This window comes from Apaloderma vittatum, unplaced genomic scaffold, assembly GCF_000703405.1.
Source record: "Apaloderma vittatum isolate BGI_N311 unplaced genomic scaffold, ASM70340v1 scaffold11132, whole genome shotgun sequence".
Taxonomy (NCBI): Eukaryota; Metazoa; Chordata; class Aves; order Trogoniformes; family Trogonidae; genus Apaloderma; species Apaloderma vittatum.
In genome coordinates this window covers 30,743-51,157 of record NW_009701913.1, presented here as the reverse complement: position 1 = coordinate 51,157, position 20,415 = coordinate 30,743, and the positions used below count along the sequence as shown (strand labels likewise).

The following is a 20,415-nucleotide window of genomic DNA, read 5'->3' as shown; positions in this document are numbered from 1 at the left end:
CTGGAGGCAGATGTCGGGCTTTTGGTCAGCAGGACTTCAGGCTAGAAGATGAAAATGGTCCCCTCTGGCCTACAAAACCTGCGACGCTGTGACTTTTTAATGTATCTTTGAAAAGATAAACTTAGACATGATGCTAGGCATTCTTCAAGTCGCCTTCTCCCCAAACAGATGTCTGTGCTCTGGCTCCCGTGCATCGTAAGCGATGCTGGTGCTCACCGGATTTCGGATTGCAGAGCACGGGGGGGCTGCTGCTGAGCGTGGGGCTACTGCTGAAGTACCCGCTGCTGCCACAGCTGCTCATGCTGCTCCTCCGGACCGCCGACACGATCTTGATCTCCTTGGTGGGACTCACTACAAAGAGAAAGAAAGGGAGCTGGTATCCATTATTAAACCCATTTCTCTGGTTTCTTTAAAATGACAGCAGTAAGTCCTGCTTTTGCTGAAAACACCGGAAAGGGGTTAGTGTGTTCTACAGAGAGTAACTGCATGAGTATAATGCTGCAGCTAACAGGAGAGGTGAACTGCTCCCGTTGCTCCCGTCTTCTAGGAGGCATTTCAATGTAGGGAAGAAAGTTTTCCAGTTTTCCTTTTACTTCACATTTATTCTTTCAGTGCTTACTAGATATTGCTGCGCAGCAAACACTGCAGGACCCCTTCCCCTCATTTTTACTCTTCTTGAAAATTCCACATAAAATACATGTAAAATTACTCTGGGCTTGGAGGATCTGAACCAGCCCTGTTTGTTTATGGACACTGAATTTTGATCAGCATCTAAAATGCAGTTGCTACTGATATAGAACCACTCCAGGAAGCTAAAGATTTTGTAAACTGAACAAATGGTCAATTCCTGTGAACGGCGACACATGACACCCAAACCCGCTTTTTTCAGACAAACACTGAAACCTCGCCTCCAAATAGGATGTTTTAACATCTCCTGGACTCGTCCTACAGACAGCAGTATAGTTGATGAGTCACCTGAGAGAAAACTGGTGTGTTTTCTGTTGTCATGGTTCTGCTTGCGCAAGCAAAATGGACTGTCATGGCTTTCTGGCATCAAGCGAGATTTCTCAGTGAGGAGCTCCATTAATCGCCGCCGCCGGCGGAAATTCATTCGGCACTGGTAGAGCAAGTTGCTGTCCATAAAATGGTGCTTGTTGGACACTAGGAAAAGAAATAGATAGGAAGTCTATGACTGGTAGGACTGAAATCAGTGCATATCTATCTGCAGTGTATGCACTACACACTTCTCTGTAAGGAAGCGACGCTTGGAGCTCTCCTCTTGCCCTCTGCAGACTCAGAAGAAGGAGGGAGGTGATCAGCTTCACGCGGTTAGCTTCAATATACATGCTTTTATACTATCGATAACAAAATAGGAACTTCAGTGGCCACTGCTGAGAGGAATATTTTTACACTACCCTGATTAATCACAAGTACTTTGTATTGTCAAGTGGAGATGGAAGTACCTTATCTTTCCATGACAGGCTGCATAACGGTCCATCTCCACGCATGCTTCCTCTGTGTGCTGCCTGCTGCTGCCGATCACAACAGACCAGACTTAGCTCGTTACACTGAGGTTTTTGTAAATTCGTCAGTCCCTGGGAGCTCTGACTGACCGCCTTGTTCGGCGCTACAGCAGCAAAAGAATTAAGACCTGAGTATTTCCTCTGTCTTGCACAGACACCGTGTCCCAGACACTTCCTGCAGGCCACTTCCCCCCTTCACACGGATACGCAAAGTTTGGGAACAGGCACCTGGCCAAAAATCATTTCTTACGTAATGAACAGGAGACTTAATTACAACCTGCTCTGACAATGAGAGCAAATCCCAGGTTACTGCTGTTGAAGCAAGGGACTCAGGCCAACCTGCATAGCGCAGCATCGCTGTAAGGTCACGTGTTGGCTGCCACTGATACTGCATCTCAATAGCGATGAAAAATGCGCAGTTGGACAGAGCTCTGTGCCAGGTCCTGAAAGTGCTCTGACTTCAGGGCTTGATCAGAGGAAAGTCCTCTGGAGCACTCCCTGCATTAGTACTGCAGCATCTTAAATAGCTGCAGTAGATGTTTTGGCTGCGATTTTTCCTCTCCACCTAGCTCCTGCTGTCACCTTCCATAGAAATGGTTTCCCTTTCCCATGAAGGATCTAGATTCTGGATTTGCCTGATTTAAAAATTGCATTTCTTCCAATATTGAATCATAAGAACTGGTGGGTTATATGCATTTATATGTAAAGCGTAAACAACAACACAGATACACACTCAGAGGTCAGTCAAGTCTTGGAGTACGTGACTCAGTGATTTGGTGTCAGCCTCCCACCAGAGACACTGAACTTTTGCCTTGCTCTTTGCTCTGCCCAACACGTGGAGTTCAAAAGCAGCACAGCCCAAGTGCTACACTAGATCCAGAGGCCAGAGTCCTTTAGTCCTTCCTTCTCTTCGTCCTCATCCCCAACATGCTTTTTCTTGCTCTCCTCCCTTCTTAATACCTCAAATTACTCTCCATGAGCCCCACAGAACTATATCCCATATATGATAGCTGACAAAAATGGCTGGATCTATCTATAAACTGCCAGTATGGCATAAATGCTTGTGAGCTGAAGGAGTAGCCTCACAGAGGAAAAAGCCCAGCCACCTTCTCCAGTATATTCTTGCCAGGGATGTCAAATCAACCAGACGGTAAAGAAGATGCCAGTCCTAGACTTGATCCTCCATATGGATAGAGAAATTGCCACATGGGGTCAGACCATATGTCCATCTTGCAAAGAAGTCTGTCTCTTGCCTGCCTGGGCCACTGTCAGAGAGGTGACGCTGTTTGTACAAATGGACTTTTGCCTTTAGGACACTAGGAATAATCAGGACACAGGAGCTTTCTGAACTGCACGTACTTGTGCCCAAGCTGCCATGCAGACCGTCTGCCCCAGAGTCCTGCAGTGTGGCACAAGCATTTCTTAAGAGCTTTTAAAAAAAGTTGACTTTTGAAACTCTACATTTTTTCATGACTAAAGCAGAAAGGTCATGTCAGTCAGCCATGTTACAGTCAGCGATGTTACAAAAGACTCCTATTCGCTAGATTGCCTGGTTCTGTTGAAGAGCTTCAGAGCGGCCGGGGCCACTTGGGTTTTCTCTGCTTCATTTTGGCAGTGAACCTCACTTCAACCATATGCATCCTCCATGAGAAAAACAGCTTTGTTAAGTCAAATTTAGCATTGCAAGCCATTTGTTACTGTGCTCTGACATGTTAGTTATTGCAGACACACACTGCTGCTGTGCTTCTTGGTTTGGAGTATGCAATACTATTAAACAACACTTACAAACAATCACTATTTTTGAAGAACAGAAACAGAGGAAAAGAGATTTGGAGACTTGCCTACATCTACAAAAGGGTTTGCTATCCCAGGAAAAGTTAGTATGTACGTGTTTCCAGCTATCAGTATCATCTTCAGATCACTGACATAGTAAGTAGAAGTAGCAATATGTAGCAATATCTTACCATATTATTAGAATAATGTGATGTAAATATAAAACCCTTCTTTTTATGACATTTTAAGAGTACCCTGAAACATAAGAAGAAAGCGTACTACTGGGATTCATAGAATTATAGAATCGTAGAATGGGTTGAGTTGGAAAGGACTTTAAATATCATCTAGTTCCAGCCCTCATGCCATAGGCAGGGACACTTCCCCCTAGACCAGGTTGCTCAAGGCCCCATCCAGCCTGGCCTTGAACACTTCCAGGGAGAGGGCCTCACCACCTCTCTGGGCAACCTGTTCCAGTGCCTCATTACTCTCATAGAGAAGAATCCTTATATCTAATCTAGATCTACCCCCTTTCAGCTTGAAGCCATTACCCCTTGTCCTATCACTATGTGCTCTTATAAAAAGTCCCTTCCCTTCTTTCCTTTAGGCCCCCTTTAGGTACTGGAAGGCAGCTGTAAGATCTTCCCAGATCCTTCTCTTCTTCAGGCTGAACAACGCCAGTTCGCAGCCTGTCCTCATATGGGAGGTGCTCCAACACCCTGATCATCTTTATGGCCCTCTGGACTTGCACCAACACGTCCATAATCGTAAATGAAAGAGGGCTCCACAAATACTCCCTTAGAAGTAGAATTACTGTTGCCAAGTGTTTGCAATATAAGAAACATCAGTAGGGTTTCTGATTCAAGTTAAATATTATGGCACTACAGTTTTGAATTAAAACTATTCTGTTCTGTTTGTGTCATTAACTGAAGTGCTCTGACAGTCTTCAGAAATTATGATAATCAGAGATTAACAGGCACTCATGCTGCAGACATTGTAAAGCACTCTGAAACTCTGGAATAGTTGCTGACCAAGAAAACTAGATAATGTCAACTTTTTAATGCCATAATACTGAACATATTTTAGAGAAACAACATTTGTTTTGACTGAAATATTGTAATATTTATATACTTAAAATAGCAAAGCTTACGCTTTATATTGAAGTAATTCATCCCCACTGCAACTACTGTAGTCCATGGAAGGGCAAATTTTTATACAGTAAAGGAATACAAGTGGAAAAGGTAAGATCAATGACTATGTTGTAAAATATTTGTATATGATTTACACAACAAAGCATTTGTACCCAGAACGCTTGCGAGAAGCAGCGTCAGTACAGAATTTGGAGTGCTCATTGGTCCTCATAGTTGAATCCCTCATTTCTACTGATAGCTCACATTTCATGTGAGTGTGTTTGAATAACAGCGTGCATCCTCAGTTTGAGCAAACAACATATTTGTAGCACAATGTAACTTTCTCCATATTTAAGAAGGAGACAGAAAAACAGGAGTAGTTACCTCAGGCTGCCTCCTTGTACGTACATCAACGAATGAAATATCTCACCAAAATTACTGGTGTGCTCTATGGGGCTTTTTTAAAAACAAAAATCATCTGACCTATTCATGATTTGGGATGAAATGTCATGTGACTCTGCCTAAGGATGAGTGTACCTGGAACAGTGTGGAAAAAGGGATTTGCAGACCATGGATCAGAAGGAGGAGGTTGAGGAGGGGCAGGCGGGCACTCCGCAGAAGCAGTGACTGACCTTTGTCGTTTACCAGGAGGCACTACACATGCCCTCGTTCTTGATAAATCACAACTATGAGAATGCTGGACACAGAGCAGGAACAGATGGCTGGTTTTGTTATATTTTGTACATGCTGCAGGTATGGGCGCAGGCAGGAGTGCTCAGCCCTGCTTCAACACTCCGTGTTTTGCTGCAATCAGCAGAGAGAAGTGGGAGTGAAACACTTTTCCAAGCTGATTGCAGAACATTGAGGGGACTGCACAGGCTTGCTTGGGAGGGATTTCTTTGAAGGTAATTTAGAGGTTGTTACCTCGAGCTAACGTGGAGTGTTGGCTCAGAGGCAGCAGCAGATAAACTTGTGGCAGCTGACAAGGCTCTTGCTCCAGGTGTCTGTCCCTCTTGTGGAGGCTGCTGCCTCCAAATAGGGGTTGCCTTAACTACTCCTGAATTAGTTTACTGCCCTTCATAATCCAGCATCAGAAAGCAAACTCGCACCTATTTCAGTTCCTACAAAAAAGTCAGGCCATGTCTGAATTTGTACACGATGAGTGTGATGTAAAGAGTAAGGTGGGGTGACTTCATGGGTTTCTCATTCCAATTTCGTTCACCAGTGCTCATGTGGCAACATGTTCATGTTACAACGTGCATCTTATGAAACAGAAAGAAGTGTACCAAAGAGAGTAAAGGAAAAATATAGTGACTGGCAACCTCCAAAATCATAAAAATGTGCACAAGCATTACTGGTCCTGGAGAGAAAGGCACCAACATCAACTCACAGTCACTGATGTTTGGAGTTACAGTCACAACCCACCAGTCTAATCTTCCACATACACAGACCACAAAATTTCTCCCAGAAACAGTATATAAAACCTGTCTTTTAATCTTACAAAAATACAGTTTACTCGTACTTTCAAGCAGCCTCTAATGACCACGTTACTTTGCCACTTACAAGCTGTTCAAGCCTTCCCTGCCTGTCTGGTTCAGAGCAGAATTTCTTTAACTTTAGCTAATAATCCCTCGATTTTGCCACGCTGTCATCAGAAAGTTACATAACACCTGCTCAGAAATCTTTGTAAAGACATCTGTGAAGTGATGAAGCCAACTCTCAAATACATCTTCAATCAGCTGAATAAGTCAGTAATTCTGACTTCTTTTAGCCTCCCTTGAGTCCTCTTCAGAATTTCTTTATCTGTCCTAAAATCCAGCTATCAGTTACAACCTCACTACCCTTTTCTTACTTGTTGGTGTCTTTTTTGTACATCCCAGGCTCATAGTAACAGTTACTACAACTGTGCTGCACAAAAAGCGTAAAATGGGAACAATTTGTGCCCTATATGTCCTCCTTCCCCTACAGATCATTGCTTCACATCAATGAACCAAGCCTGTATTCTCATTTCCTAGATGTATTGCCTTCTAGTTGTACAAAACCACAGCTCTTCTGGGGTAATGGCCATTTAATTGAGTTCAATTGTTTATTTACTGTCTCGTCTGTCCCTAGAGTTTGCAGGCTTCATTAGCATTGATTTTAGCTGGTCATTCTCTATTTACATTACCATTAAGAAGAGAAAAATCAGAATATTTATTTTGGCATTTCTCTGATTTGGAGCATCTAATGTTGCAGCTTTGGTGTTTCTTGTGCCTGGCTGTTTCACACTTTCTGTCCAGATACATAAAATATAAATTGCAACATCCATGCAAATCTTCTTTTGGGTTCTGATTCTGACAAACAACCCTAGGATCTGCCCAGGGCTCAAAGAGCTTTTTCTTTTCTTCTTTTGCAAGGAGACTGATGCACAGCAGAGATAGAAATATTAGCTTTACATCTATTTCATAGAGCCAAGGAGGCTTTAGAAAGCACAAAAGCCTATCTTAATAAATAGTGTGACTCATGCCTTATAAATTAGGCCATTTTCATAACTGGCTTTTCCCCTAAATCCCTCCCACCACTTCAATTCCCCGTGATTTTTAGCACTGATAATCCATGCACATCTCCACCGCGGTGATTAATGCTTTCTATCAGTTGAAAGCTGCAGTTCCCAGAAGGCCACATCCAGCGATGCTCTCCAGCTGCTCTGCACGTCCCCAGAAACACAAGGCTGTCACCAAGCGAGCCCATGGCTGGAGCCAGGGAATGGTTGCTCCGCGTCGAGGGAGTGCTGGGAAAGAGATCAAAGCTCCCCAAGGAGCTGGATGAGCAGCTCTTCTCAAGAGAGCGGAGGACCCGTTGAAGTGCGCGCTTGTTTGTTTGGGTGAGCGTGTGCTCGTGCTGGGGTTAAGAGGAAGAGGTTATAAAAGCATTAGCAGAGTAAATGGAGTTTTCAGTGCTGACAGGTCATGTCTGTCCTCACTTCAAGACCAAAGCAGCACTGCACTCTTTTCAGGGGTGCACAACACATTTCCAGGCCTTTCGCTGCACAAGGCAGCAGCCCCAAGTCTATTCACAGGTACACTTCACCTTTTTACTGAGGTCATTTATCAAAATGATCTTAACCCAGTTTGAAGCCGAAGGAGATCATTCTGGACCTTCACTACTACCGGCCGCAATAGTCTGCACCTTCATATAGGATGATGATATCAGTTTTGACCTCTGAAGTGGCAGGACATTGCCCCAAAAGAGTTGATGCCATGCTGAAAACCAGTGCAGGACAGTGAGATCCATGCTGGTGGGCTGCAGGAGTGACAGGGGGCTGCTGGTTTATCTGAGGGAGGGCATGGCCTGAGCTGCTCCTGCCAGCTCCCAAAATTCGCCCAGGGAAGGGTCTGGCTCCAGCCTCATGTCCTTTTGCTCCCCTCTCTTAAGCAGAACCAGTGCTTAAAAGGGAAGGAAACAAATCAATGCTGTGAAATAACAGTTCCTTAAAAAAACGCCTCTCTCCGTGGAAAGCACACAGCTTGCTGAGCCTGCGTCCTCTGCGCCTCATGCCTTTTGCCAGCTCCATTTCAGTCCCTTGGCAGGAGAAGCAGTGGAAGTGTGTGCATCCACTTTGGCTTTTGCAGAGCGAGGGTGAGCCCACAGGCCTGGAAAACACCGACCAGCTGCTGGGACCAGCATGGGGTGGCTGCCGGCCTCTCACCCTGGCTCCAGGCTGTCCACCACTGCCACACCACCCTGCCACTCCTGCCCCATCCCTCTTCCACTCCTGCCTTGCCCCAATGCATGTGCGGCTGGAGGGGAATAACCAACACTTTATTCTGGGTTGGACAATGCTTTTCCCACTCCTCTCAAAGCCTTCCTGTTTTTCCAAAGCTAATCTGGCATCCGCAAATGCATTTTAATAATGGCACCTATTCAGATGAGTTTCCTTTTACACATTGACGAATTCCACCTGCTTGGAGCTCCCTCAGATCAAGGAAGAGAGACTGCAGATGTTCTGTGAGCACAGGGCCTTGGGTCTTGGACTCCCTGCACCACAAAAACACAACACTTGCATTTCCACTTTTTATGAACGTGCACATGCTATGTAGACTGAAGATAAGCCCACCTGCAAATATACTCAGCTGGCACGTTAAACTCTTGACAGTGCTATATTGAATAGGACTTTTTTCTCATTTGGATTACATAGAATTCGTTTTGGACAGACAATGGATTTAAGCTTCAACTGCTCTATTTTCCACTGACTGTCTTGTACAAAACTGCAAGGAAGATCCTGGCCCTGAAATACAAAACCCAGAGAGCTGTTCCAGCTTATCCTAGCTAAGGGTGAAGCCAGTAAGCATGTTCAGAAGTAGGTCCTGGACCTGTAAGTAGGTCCAGAAAAAAAGCTGCGATATAATTAGAGCACCATGTCTTATGAGCCGTTTCAATGAACTATGGTAGATTCACAGAGTGCAAAGGAGCCTAGACAACTTTGATACCACCTTTGAAGTATCTGGATGCCCCTATGGCAGAGGAATTAGATGGAATTAGATGACCTCAAAAGGTCGTCTCCAACCCAAACCGTTATATGTTGCTATGATTATGACAGACAACTCTCTGAAGTTCCTTGAAACACAGAGTGTATCCTGTTATTATTAAAGTGCTATGTTCTGCTCAGTGCATTAACATTTTGCTTCAGCTGCCTTAAAATAAGTGTGCAGATAAGCATGTCTATATACATTTTGTCTTTCCAGTAGATTTGACATCTATTTGCAGTCTATTTTCAAATACATGTGACTTACTCTAGCATGAAAAGCCAGTGTTACATCACATACTTTTCATCAGTCTTTTCAGTTTGTATATGAGGATTTATCATCTTTAATTCAGCAAGTTTACAGAACATAGCCAACTGCTTTTTCTTTGCTTCCAAATAAAGTATGGAAAGTACAGGCTGTGGCAAGGAAAGCAGAAGATGAAGAGGCCCATCTGGGTATCTTTTTTCCTGTTGCAGCTGTTAAAAACTGAAACCCATTCTCTGTCAGAAAAATAGAACCCAGTAGTTAACATAAAAACAAGTCTTCGTATGTTATTTACATAATGCACAGAGTGTGTGTGGCTCTTTGAAAAAATTGCTTTAGATAAAGGCAACTGCAAGGAGAGCACAATGAGAAGCTGATCGATTAGGAAAATGGAAGATTATACAATTACATATAAAGTTCTTATTCTCTGATTTCTTGCCAGGGCAAAAACATGAAAAATATGCAAGGCGGTCTCCAGATTTACCATAAGCAGTTGAATTACTGTGGGTAATGTGTTCCTATGTATGGGAACTGCTGGGGAAGAACTGCCACACAAAATAAACAACTGATTGCCTCTGCGTGGCATCATTGGAGGAGGACCCGGGCTTATAATAAAAACAAAGTTGCGTTGCAAGATTTCAAAGACTTACTGAAGGCTTGTGTTTTACTCAGATAAATCAAGGCACCATCTGTAAAAATGTAACGGGTTATAATTTTTTGCATGGAATATATACAATAAATGCTTGGATACACCCAACAGCTGCTGTGATCCATGTGCTAGACAACTAGAAAAATTATATTAAAAAACTTTATGTGTTTAGAGGGACTAAATCTATGACCATTTAAGTCAAAGATCAATGGGATGGTTCAACGGCATTTATAAATTATTACCTACAGTTGATATTTCCAGGGAAAGCAGTTCCAAAGAGAAACCTTAAATTAAAGAAGAAGTGTATATTTCATATATATTGCAAATTTTCACTTACAAAGTAAGAAATATCAATAAGCAACTGGACATCTAAGGTAAATGCAACAATACATACTTTACAGAAATTTTGCATGAAAGAGGGAAAGCTTTTCAACCAAAGCAAAAGAAATAATACTTGGTTAAATATTTAATCTAGTTCCACAATTATAACAAACTTTCAGCTGTGTCATGCATTTGGAGGCTTAAAACTAAATGCATGGATCCGCTTGTTAAAGGAAATTCTGTTATATAAAGGTACAGAGTCTTTGCAAAGAATAGGGAAAATGAAATACAGGTTTTAAGACTTTCCTGCAGAGACAGTGAGATAGGATATGTCAATATTTACTGTTCTCACTAAGTCACTACAAAATGTTTGGTTTTGTCTCTGAAAGTAATTTGCACAGTGGAGTTTTGCTGACAATGATGAGACAGCAAGCACCTGCTTCTGTGCTAAGCCAGCCGAACATGGGCCTGCCTTGAACGCTCCAGGTCTGGCCTAGTGCAATTAACTCAAGAAAACTTTTTAAAGCTGAAAGGTATTCTAAAGGGAGGTGGGAACAGAAGACACCTATATCATAGCTAGGACATCTTACCCACATATTTACTACTCTTACAAAACCCTAGCACTGATAAAATGTTTCAAAGTAAGATACCTGCTGCCCAGTCATCTCCAAAATAGATCTTTCCACTCCTCACTCATTCTGGAAAGCAAAGTCTATGGCCTTTCCAGAACCCATCACACGTGTGTTCCTCAGCTGGTCTAAGGTTGGGAATCTGCCACCCAAACTCCCTGGAGCAGAGTGGGCAGCCAAGCAAAACACTGTTCTGAATCGTGCTGCAGTCACTGCCTGGGGAAGGTGCTGGAGGGATGTCAGAGAGGACACAACACCCAGCATATGCACCCAAAGGGAAGCAGCAGCTTGGGAAACAGCAACAGCAAAAGAGAGATCTGGCACAGGAAGCCTGGCACTGCGGCTTAGACCTAAGCATCCCGTAGCCCCAACCAGGAGAGCAGTTCGTGTCGCACTGGCTGCAGTGCAGTGTTTACACTCCAGAACATACTGAAAAGTATTTCTAAATGTGCTACAATTTGGTCACTGCCACAGAGGACATGCAAATATTCATCTTGCAAAGTGCAGGTGCTATCCTACGAAGGCATAGGTTCCTTTTAACACTATTAACGAGATTTTAAAATGGAAAGGACTTACCACTTGAGATTTCAGACCCTAAGCCTTTCTGCAAGGCAGGCAGATGTTTCTCCCTCAAGCTTCCGTATCCAATAAGCCCTCAGAGGACAGGCGAATTCAGCCTGTTGTGTCAGTGGTGCTCTGCTGACGGGGCTGCAGGTGTGAGACAAGTGCTGCAACAAGTGCCAAAAGCAACTATGAGCCAAAAACCGAAGCCAGAAAGTTCTGTGGCTACCTTCTGTCCTCCTTGGACATCTCAGCATCTCTGTCTTCCAGACTGATGCTCACACTGTCCTCTGCCTGCCCTCAAGCCATTCTCTCTTTGGTCTGATCTACTCTAGAGCTGGCAGAGAACTTTCTTCTTCTCTTGTTGCATGTTAATTCTGACAACAATAAATAATCTGTCTCACCACTTCTATATGAAAAAGAACTAGTCTCCTGGAGGAAAGTTTTATCTGTTAATATTACAAAGCTCTACATACCTCACCAGACGCGAAATGGGCTTTTCTAGAGCTCGAAATAAGTTCTGTGTACCTTTTGCCCCTGCCCTTACTGGATGTGCAGCACCATGTTTGTAAGTCTCCACACAATCTCTATTCCTATATTCTGGGGAAGAATATCAGTGCTCACAAACGCAGAGTAACTACTGACAATTCAAAAACTGTACAGTGCATTAACATCATGCTACTCATATTTTTTTTATTTCATGGTACCTGGGAGTACCAGCCCATAAGAAAGGACATCTGGCTCCTATCTGTGAAAATGGTGGTTTGTGGGTTACGATTTGTATGTACCAGTGGGATATTGGAAGGAAGCAATTCAGCACTTAAGCATGTTTCATCATTTTCATGTATGGCAGGGGAAATACATACAGTTATATTTGGACAAAGAGATCAGGAAGATTATTTTTAAACTGAAACATTTGATGTTTTTACAGCATTTACACAGTCCCTCTCCTCTTAAGCCACTGTTTTCCTTTTTAAAATCAGCATTAGATTTTGTTTCCTGTGTGAAACCTGGCTTATGTCTGACTAATTTAAGCGAAGATAAATGTGTCAGGAAGCTGTTTTGAACACAGCACCTCAGCTGCAGAATAGAACTTCTCTGAGTAATTGAAATGAAAGTTGGTATCAGTAAAAATAGTTGCACAATTCAGTTGTGACGGGAAAATTACTACTGAGATTGGCAACTTGATTCAATTGCTTCTATTATTTTCTATTTTATTAGGTAGGATAATAAATACTTCATAAGAATAGCAGAGCAACCTTTATTTCATTCCATATTGTGGATATCAAACAATACTGCTAGCAAAAGATTGCCTTTAGGGCAGGAAAATGTTTTATTCTCCGCTTCTGTTCATTCAAGTCTCTTTCTGCTGGTTCTGCCAACAAGGATGTCAATTAGTGTCAAGTAACGTTTTGCTATTGCTGATGACATACAAAACAAAGGCATCACAGTATGATGAAATGAATTTACTGTACTAAGAGATAGAAAAATACCTTTTTTTTTGTAATTGAACCTAGAATTTAGTGAGATGGAGTGAAAAAAGAGAATACTACCCTTGCTGTTTTACAGTTTATAACCCCAGTTCTGTACTGGTAGTTCTCCCTTCACGCTCCTTTCTCATAGGAAGCCAGCACTATGCAAAATTTCAACATGCACAGTTGTTAAGTACTGCTAGTACTTCCATCAGCATTCCTAATGTTATCTAGACAAATTGCTTCTGTGAAATCCAGAGGAGAACGAAATCTCCTGTTCAGGATGTGCACAAAGCATGCCTGCTTGTAAAGATAAATCTCAAGAACATCATTCAGTTTAATTTACTTTCAGCTTCCCCATCAGGTCTGTGTGAAGTCCCCACGAAGTTACTCTGGCCTCAATTAAAGCTGAGTGAGGAAGATGATGGTACCTTGGAATAAGAAGGCCCCTTCCTCCGCAATCAACCAACTCCCAGTGCCTCGTCTGCAGTCACTTTCTGAGTTTCAAATCTAACAGGGTGCTTTGCATGTGCTCTTGACTGCTACAAGAGGATGAGCAGGAGAGAAATCTGGCCAGAGCGATTCATAAAGGTGAGCAGGGCCAGCATCACTCAGGAATCCCCCCAGAAAAACGGCTTGATGGGGCAAAATCATTTCCCTGCCAAGGTGCACTGCTGAGCATTTGCTGTTAGTTAATGGAACAACAGTTGATGGGTACTACAAGCTGCATTCGGACTTTCTTAGCTCTGGAAATATTTCAGTAGCAAAGTAAATCCAACCTTGCACCAAATGTCATGTCCTGGCTTTATTTCCTCTACAAAAACATTAATAGTGTAAATCCCACTTCTGACTTTTTTTTTCTTTCCTTCTTTTTAAGGAAAGTTTACTCATATACAAAATACAGAAAATACTGGGTTAAAATAGGAATGAAATCATTGCTGCTCTAAAGAGGAGGGGTAGCATACCTTCCATGTCTGTCAAGCTCCAAGCAGTTGGCACCCTATAAATCATAGGAAGCACAGGGGTAATTATAGAACTGGAAGCTGATTACTGTAAACATTCAGAAGTAGCTCCTAGTAATTGGGAGCTAAAGATAACAGCGTGATTACAACCACAAAGGAACTGTTCAGGTCATTTATACACCCATTTTCTCCATTCTTTAAAATGAGATTTTCTCACAAAGCAACAAGCAATCTAGTCAATCTAGCATCTTGTATGTTAACAACCTGTTACTATCATCAATTGTTTGTTCTCTGTCAGAATTAGTGTTGATGTGACAACATTTGGATCACCAGGCTCTCATTACTTTCGCGTTTTGCATTAAGCAGTATAACTAACAGCTTCTGCCAGCTTGTTCTGTTATCTCCTGGCACCTTTTCATCAGTCCTAGGGGCCCTGCAATGTGTTTATGGTGGAAAATGCCTGGTCAAAGAAGGGCAACTTGCACCGAGGGTAGATGATGACAACATGTAACATGGGGTTTACTGCCAGGGGTGTTCATTTCCTTGCCCTCAGGGCAGTAGAGAGAGAATACTCTGTCTCCCCCACTCTTAACAGAGGGAGCTCCTTGGTGAAGATGCATCTGTCAGCTACACTGTGCTGGACCATGAAGAAATATCCGATTCCTGCCTCAAAGAAGTTACAGCACCAGGCCATACCCAATAACGCTTCAGCTAAAAGGGATACCCTCTTTATTGCCCAAACATACCAGAACAACTCTGCAAGATGACCAAGAGGAAAACCTGCTTTTCTGGTATCAGATTGTAGTCTGCTCCCGTGCTCAAGTCAGAAGACATACAGAACCTGTCATTCTTATTCTACATGGAGAATTTAGCTTATTCATGGCTCTAATCCGTACTTGATCCTTACAAAACTATCTACCTTAATTATACGTGTCACTGATAATAAGAACTACAAGTTAATTACCACAAGTGTAGGAGTGTTGATGCTCATACACATCCTTATGTTGTTATTATACAACCCCAAATTCTAGCTGTATTCTTCATTTGAGGCAGAATTTTCAGAATTAACACAACAAGCTTTTGAAAAAGCCACCCTTTTATTTAATAAGTTACCTCGACTCCAATCTCAAATTGTTCAGAACTTGGACATACTATGACCAAGAAGACAATAGCCCCTCCGTATGATCTGACCTCAAGAAAATTCTATAAAAGGTGTATCTTGCTACCTGGCAGTACACGACTCACCGTGCTGTATAATCCCGTGCTCCAAAAGCCTGCGGCCGAGCTGCTCCGCTTCAGCCCGTGTTGTGGCCTCTCCTTCCTGGATCAGCCACTCAATGAACTCTGATGCCACAAAGGTCCGTTCGTACTTGACTCCTTCCTCTTCCCTGGCTTGCAAAAGGGTATTTTCAGAGCTCATCAGCCTGGTATAGGGAGAAAAAAATTGGTAGGGAAAATGGTTCTTCAAAACAGCAACTCTGTATCTGTTCTAGCAAATCTCACTGACACTAAGAAAACATATGTGAACCATTCACTGGCTTACTATATCTTTCCTCAAGTTATCAGTCTAAATTTAGGATTTAAATTATAACTGCTTAGTCAAAAAAAAAAAAAATGAGGCTCTCTATCCCTACATGAAGTTAACGTCTTTTTGTTACTTTTTCATAGAGGAAAACAAGGTTTTCAGTTTCCTATTTCCCCTATTTAGTTCTTCAGCTTCTCTACAAGTTACTGTATATTCAACTTTGAAATAAAATTAGCCCAAAAGCACCAATTTGTGACTAATGTGTTCAAAAATTCCAAATTATTTTTTTACAGTTAGCAGGACTATACCCTGAAGTAATTTAGATGGTTTTGAAAATTCTCCCCATAAGCTCCGTAACTGCTGCAGGAAAATTCAAGAAGAAGAAAAAAGGTAGTTCTGTGGTTTGGATGGTTAATAAATATTTAGCATCCAACACTCAGTGATGCAACTACAATCCAGGAAGTTACACACCTGAACGCATTTTGACATCAGAGTCTCAGAGTATCTGTGCCTCAGTCTGCTCTGTGTAACACCAAAGTTCAGAGGAACATCGTGAGGTGTCTCTAAATTTCCTAGCAATTGGCATGTACCTAGTTTAAATACGCTAAAGTTCTTCTCTGTTCAAGTAACCTACACAAATGACATAGTTAAAAAAAAAAAAATCCTCTATTTTGCTAATGCAAAAGTAAAACTGACAGTTTGAAAGAGAAGACAGGTTGAAAGAAAAAATGATAAATCACTCCCTTTCAATACAGAATCCCTCTTTTTTGTTATTGGGAGACCAAATGACATAGCCTTCTTAATTATTATTATTTTTTCAGAATTGTTTATTTATTATAGACTAATAACAGGACCAGTGGTAGGACTTTCAGAATAACAGCTCAAGAACAGCATGGTTATTTTTTCCATGTAATACTAATAATTCCCCTCTGTTCACCAACTATTTTGAAATTAAAGGCACAACTGAACTGTGACATGAATATTCTGGAGGTGCTTATTCTTCATCCTTTTAATCAGAAATTTGAATTTTATGTAAATCCATACATGAGCTATCTCTTTCTCGAACTGCCAATATGTCTAGAGTTCAGGGAATATAATATCAACTCCTTTGAGAGGTATCAGAAAAATCTATGCCATAAGAACACAGAGAAAATTTTCATTCAGAATTACAATGAGGAGGTTTGACAGGACCCAGCCTTTGTGATTTCAACTCAAAGACTTTTCCTGTGATGTTAACAAGAGCTAACCAGAAGCCTGAACTGACTGGAACTGGCAGCAGATCACCAAACCAGGCAAAGGCTGCTCAGCCACAGCTGAATGCCAGTGGCAGATATAATGAACTGCTTATGTAGATGTTAGCGCGTCATTGCCCACACCTCTGAGCTGAGTAAGAATCAGGAAAGTCAAAGTCAAAATTAGCCGAAGTCAGGGATGAGGCCAAACACAAGAGTACGTGTCACAGGGGACAACATATTGACTTCAGAACTCTTGCAAAGACTTTATTCTTTTTCTTATTTTGATTTACAAACATCTGCAGGCAAGGCGATATTTTGTACCACACTAATCATATCTAATACAGACAAAGTTTCAAGGGACTATCTTTAAATGTGTCTCATTCACCAGGCTTTTTTTTCCCCAAGAGAAAAATGCAAACCCGAAGCTCATGTCTTTTCATACCATCTGCTGCATGGTTACCCAAAACTGGTTACCCAGGCTCTGTAGCCATCAAATGAAAAATTCTTAGCATTGTGTTAATTGTTCTTTGATGAGTCTATAATTAGTTGACCAGCTCACTGAAGTCGCAGATAGAGAGGTCATTGAAAAAAAGATGCTAATCATCAGATTCTTACAAAGACACAAAAGAAATCTGGAAAAACATGAAGTGGAAAAACACTCAGCTTGACATTTCACACCCTTCTGCATGTGCCCAGAATAGCACTGCAAAAGATTTGGACTTGTGAACAAACAGACACAACAAATTGACAATTTAACAAACCCACAAACAGCAATCCATAGACGTAGGTTGCTAACTGAAGTAAATCATTGTAACTCCATGGCTGTCAACAAAGCTGTACCAATTTACACCAGCCAAAAACCTGGCCTTTCATTAGCCAGAATTGGAAACTGCCTCTGTCTCTTCCATTTTCTCATTGTTTCACAAAAAACATGAGGCTATTCTTGTCAAAACATGTTATTTGCTAAAACTGTTGTTACCTTGCCTTAAGAGAATGTATTTAGCCAAACACCTAAATCCAAATCCTTTTCAAAAGAAAATATTAGCCTTGTTTTATCTAAATAACTGCACCAGAGGACAAATTTGATTTAACCACTGATGACTTAAAATGAAAGTGATTCAAATAATACAGTTTCAAAATTATCTGAATAATTTCCTGAAATTAAAACCATAAATCTGCACTTCTTTCACTGTGATATCTAGTTGAAAAATCTCAGATTAAGTCAACATCATGAGATGACTTATAGCTTCCAAACTCGACTGTACCAGAAAAAACAATTCTGTATGTCTGAACAAAACCTACAGAGAATTGCAAACATCATAAAAATAGGATGTCTGTACCACTTGTTTGTTTTATTTTTTTAAGCTATGAAAGGTCTGTGCTGGATTTATTTAAGATTTGCAGGGAGGGCTTTGTTGAACAGGAAACATGGTTATCTTACTTGATCTATCTGGTCAGTCCTGTAGAGTATGAAAGCTGATACCATCCTTGGACTTAATTTTCAGACCAGACCGTAGAAAATCCATCAGGTTTCATCTCTAGTTATAAACTTGAACCTCAAAACACATTCAGAGAAAGGATTACCAAAGTTTGCAACGATGTGCAGGGAGCCTGAACTGATTAATGATTTTCAGTGCAAATGAAGGGAAAATACAATAAGACTGATTTTAAATGTTCCAATTGCACAGGTACAGCCACTGAGGATGTCCACACTAGGAGAAGGAGATAATGCCACAAGAGAAAAGAATCCAGGCTACGAGGAGCTTCGTGGTCACACAGAAGGGAGACAGGGAAAGGAACCTCCTCAGCAGGGGGACATCCTAATGTTCCCATGTCCCAGGAGCGAGCACAGGGCATTTCCCAAAACAGCTGTCTGAATGCAGAGAAGCTGCCTAACACATCCGCTCCTCTGCCCATGCAATGATCTGCTGATCCTCCTAAAGCATTTTGTTCATTTCACCCACTGAGGACACAAATCTGCATGGACTGACGTTGGATAACACGTCCACAGTTTTGGCAAGCACAAACTACGCCGGCTTCTGAAAGTAACAGTACTCCAGACCTAAAGTGGTGGGTGGACAAGAGGAGAAAATAGTATGGCAACGTCTATCTCAAACTAGCAAAGCCTAGTGAAGATCAGTAACATCGACAATATTAGACACAGATTTTTAAAATAAGTTGGATTCAGATAGATTTCCTTTGGCATGGTTGTATTTCTCTTGAAATTAGTCCTACAGACATTTTGATAAACAAGTTGAATTTAGTGGTAGGTGACTTACCATCTGTGCATGAATACTTTTCTGCAGTTGTTGACATTTAATAAGTATTTTAATTGCACTGGATTATGTCTACTTCCTCAACACAATCAGCAAACTGATACAACAGATATATTACACATACATTTCATTATAGAACTTTCTGTAGCAGTCTGACTTTCAGTATTAGATTTTGGGTATAAAATGCATCCCACAAAACTGTGAAGGTGTTGCCAATAAGCGTGCATGGACAAGGGATCTAATGAAATCCAAGTGTTTCGCACACTGGATTTGCTACAATAAACAAAGTGAAGCCCAGATAGCCCAGGCCTGCCTTCTTATCTCCTGTGTATCTAAAATATTTCCAATGATCCATGGAGAATTGTGCCTAACTTAGACCGTCACAGACTGGTTCTGAAATGCCGTGCATTTTTAATCTACGCTACATTTAGCACTCAGGGCTGGTTTTAAAAGTTTCTGAACCCTTTAGACACGTTGCCTAGGAGAAATCACCTTATGAGGATGCAGTTATAATTAGATACAGGTGCTCCTTTTAGCATTAACTCCTTTCCCAAGATGTGAACAATCTACACTGTTATGAACATTTTTCTGCTAGCACAGTGTTGGACAAACTGGACACTAGACATTGGTTTGGGGATAATTCTCCATGCATAGAAATGGGGATGGGAGCAGACACTGGTAAAACATGAGTTCTTCCCACCACGGCTCTGTTTATACAAAGGACTATGAGTCTTAGCAACAAAAAAATTATTTTTCTCACAGAAGAATAGAAATTGAAATATAGAAAACAAGTTAGAAAAAAAGGTTTACTACCGTAGACATGCTGATCAGCTTTTCATAGTATGGGCCAGGCTTACAGGCACTGCCTGTTAGAATCTAAAGGAGCAAATGCTGTGCTTAATATGGCACAGAAGGTTTTGGAGATTGGTGATTCAACTCATCTGTCCCAGTGCATTCAGTAAAGGAATTTTTTCCAGTGGTGTATTTTCTTGTCTTATACAATTTATTTCTTTTTACTTTAATTAGTCACAGTCACTGAGTCTCAGGTGATTTTATATGATGGGTGCAACGAAAGGAGTGGCATTTACAATTACCAGTTTCTATTTCAGTTTAATTGCTCTTCCATCAAACTGATCTTCAGAGCTTTCTAACGTTGAAAATAGTATTTATTATCAGCTTTTAATCTTGGGATTTTCCTTAGTGCATTATTCTAAAAGGGACTCCAGCCAGAAAACACGGCACCTCTCCTGGCTGCTGAATGCTTCTTTTCTAACAAAGCAGGAGAGTGGGTGGGAGTCAGTCTAGAGCAATACTTCAAGCACAACTTTTCCTTAGTGTGTAGCATATGCCAACATGCATTTTATTCTCTCTGCTTGAAAGTACCATGTCATAGTCCCTACATCCTGAATAAAAACATCATTAATTAGAGATTGGGAAGTATGATTAAGCGCCTAGTTATTTGGTAGAAGTAATCCAATGGGATATTCAGCATCTCAGCATAATAATCTGTTTCAAATCTTAATTAGATGCTCTTGGCTGTTATTTTTTTTAAACTACTTTGGATGCAACTTTTCTGATGCAGGAGCTTTACAG

At 41.5% G+C, this 20,415-nt stretch overlaps 1 protein-coding gene across 1 annotated transcript in view; it reads right to left on the bottom strand.

Moving 5' to 3' along the window:
- Positions 1-20,415, bottom strand: part of LOC104281360 (DEP domain-containing mTOR-interacting protein) — a gene marked incomplete at its 5' end in the record, with an annotated part of 46,791 nt that overhangs the window by 23,693 nt on the left and 2,683 nt on the right. Inside the window, 3 exons of the mRNA XM_009879330.1 lie at positions 217-351; positions 976-1,161; positions 15,032-15,210. Coding sequence (XP_009877632.1) covers positions 217-351; positions 976-1,161; positions 15,032-15,210 — 500 coding nt within the window. The remainder of the gene's footprint in view (positions 1-216; positions 352-975; positions 1,162-15,031; positions 15,211-20,415) is intronic.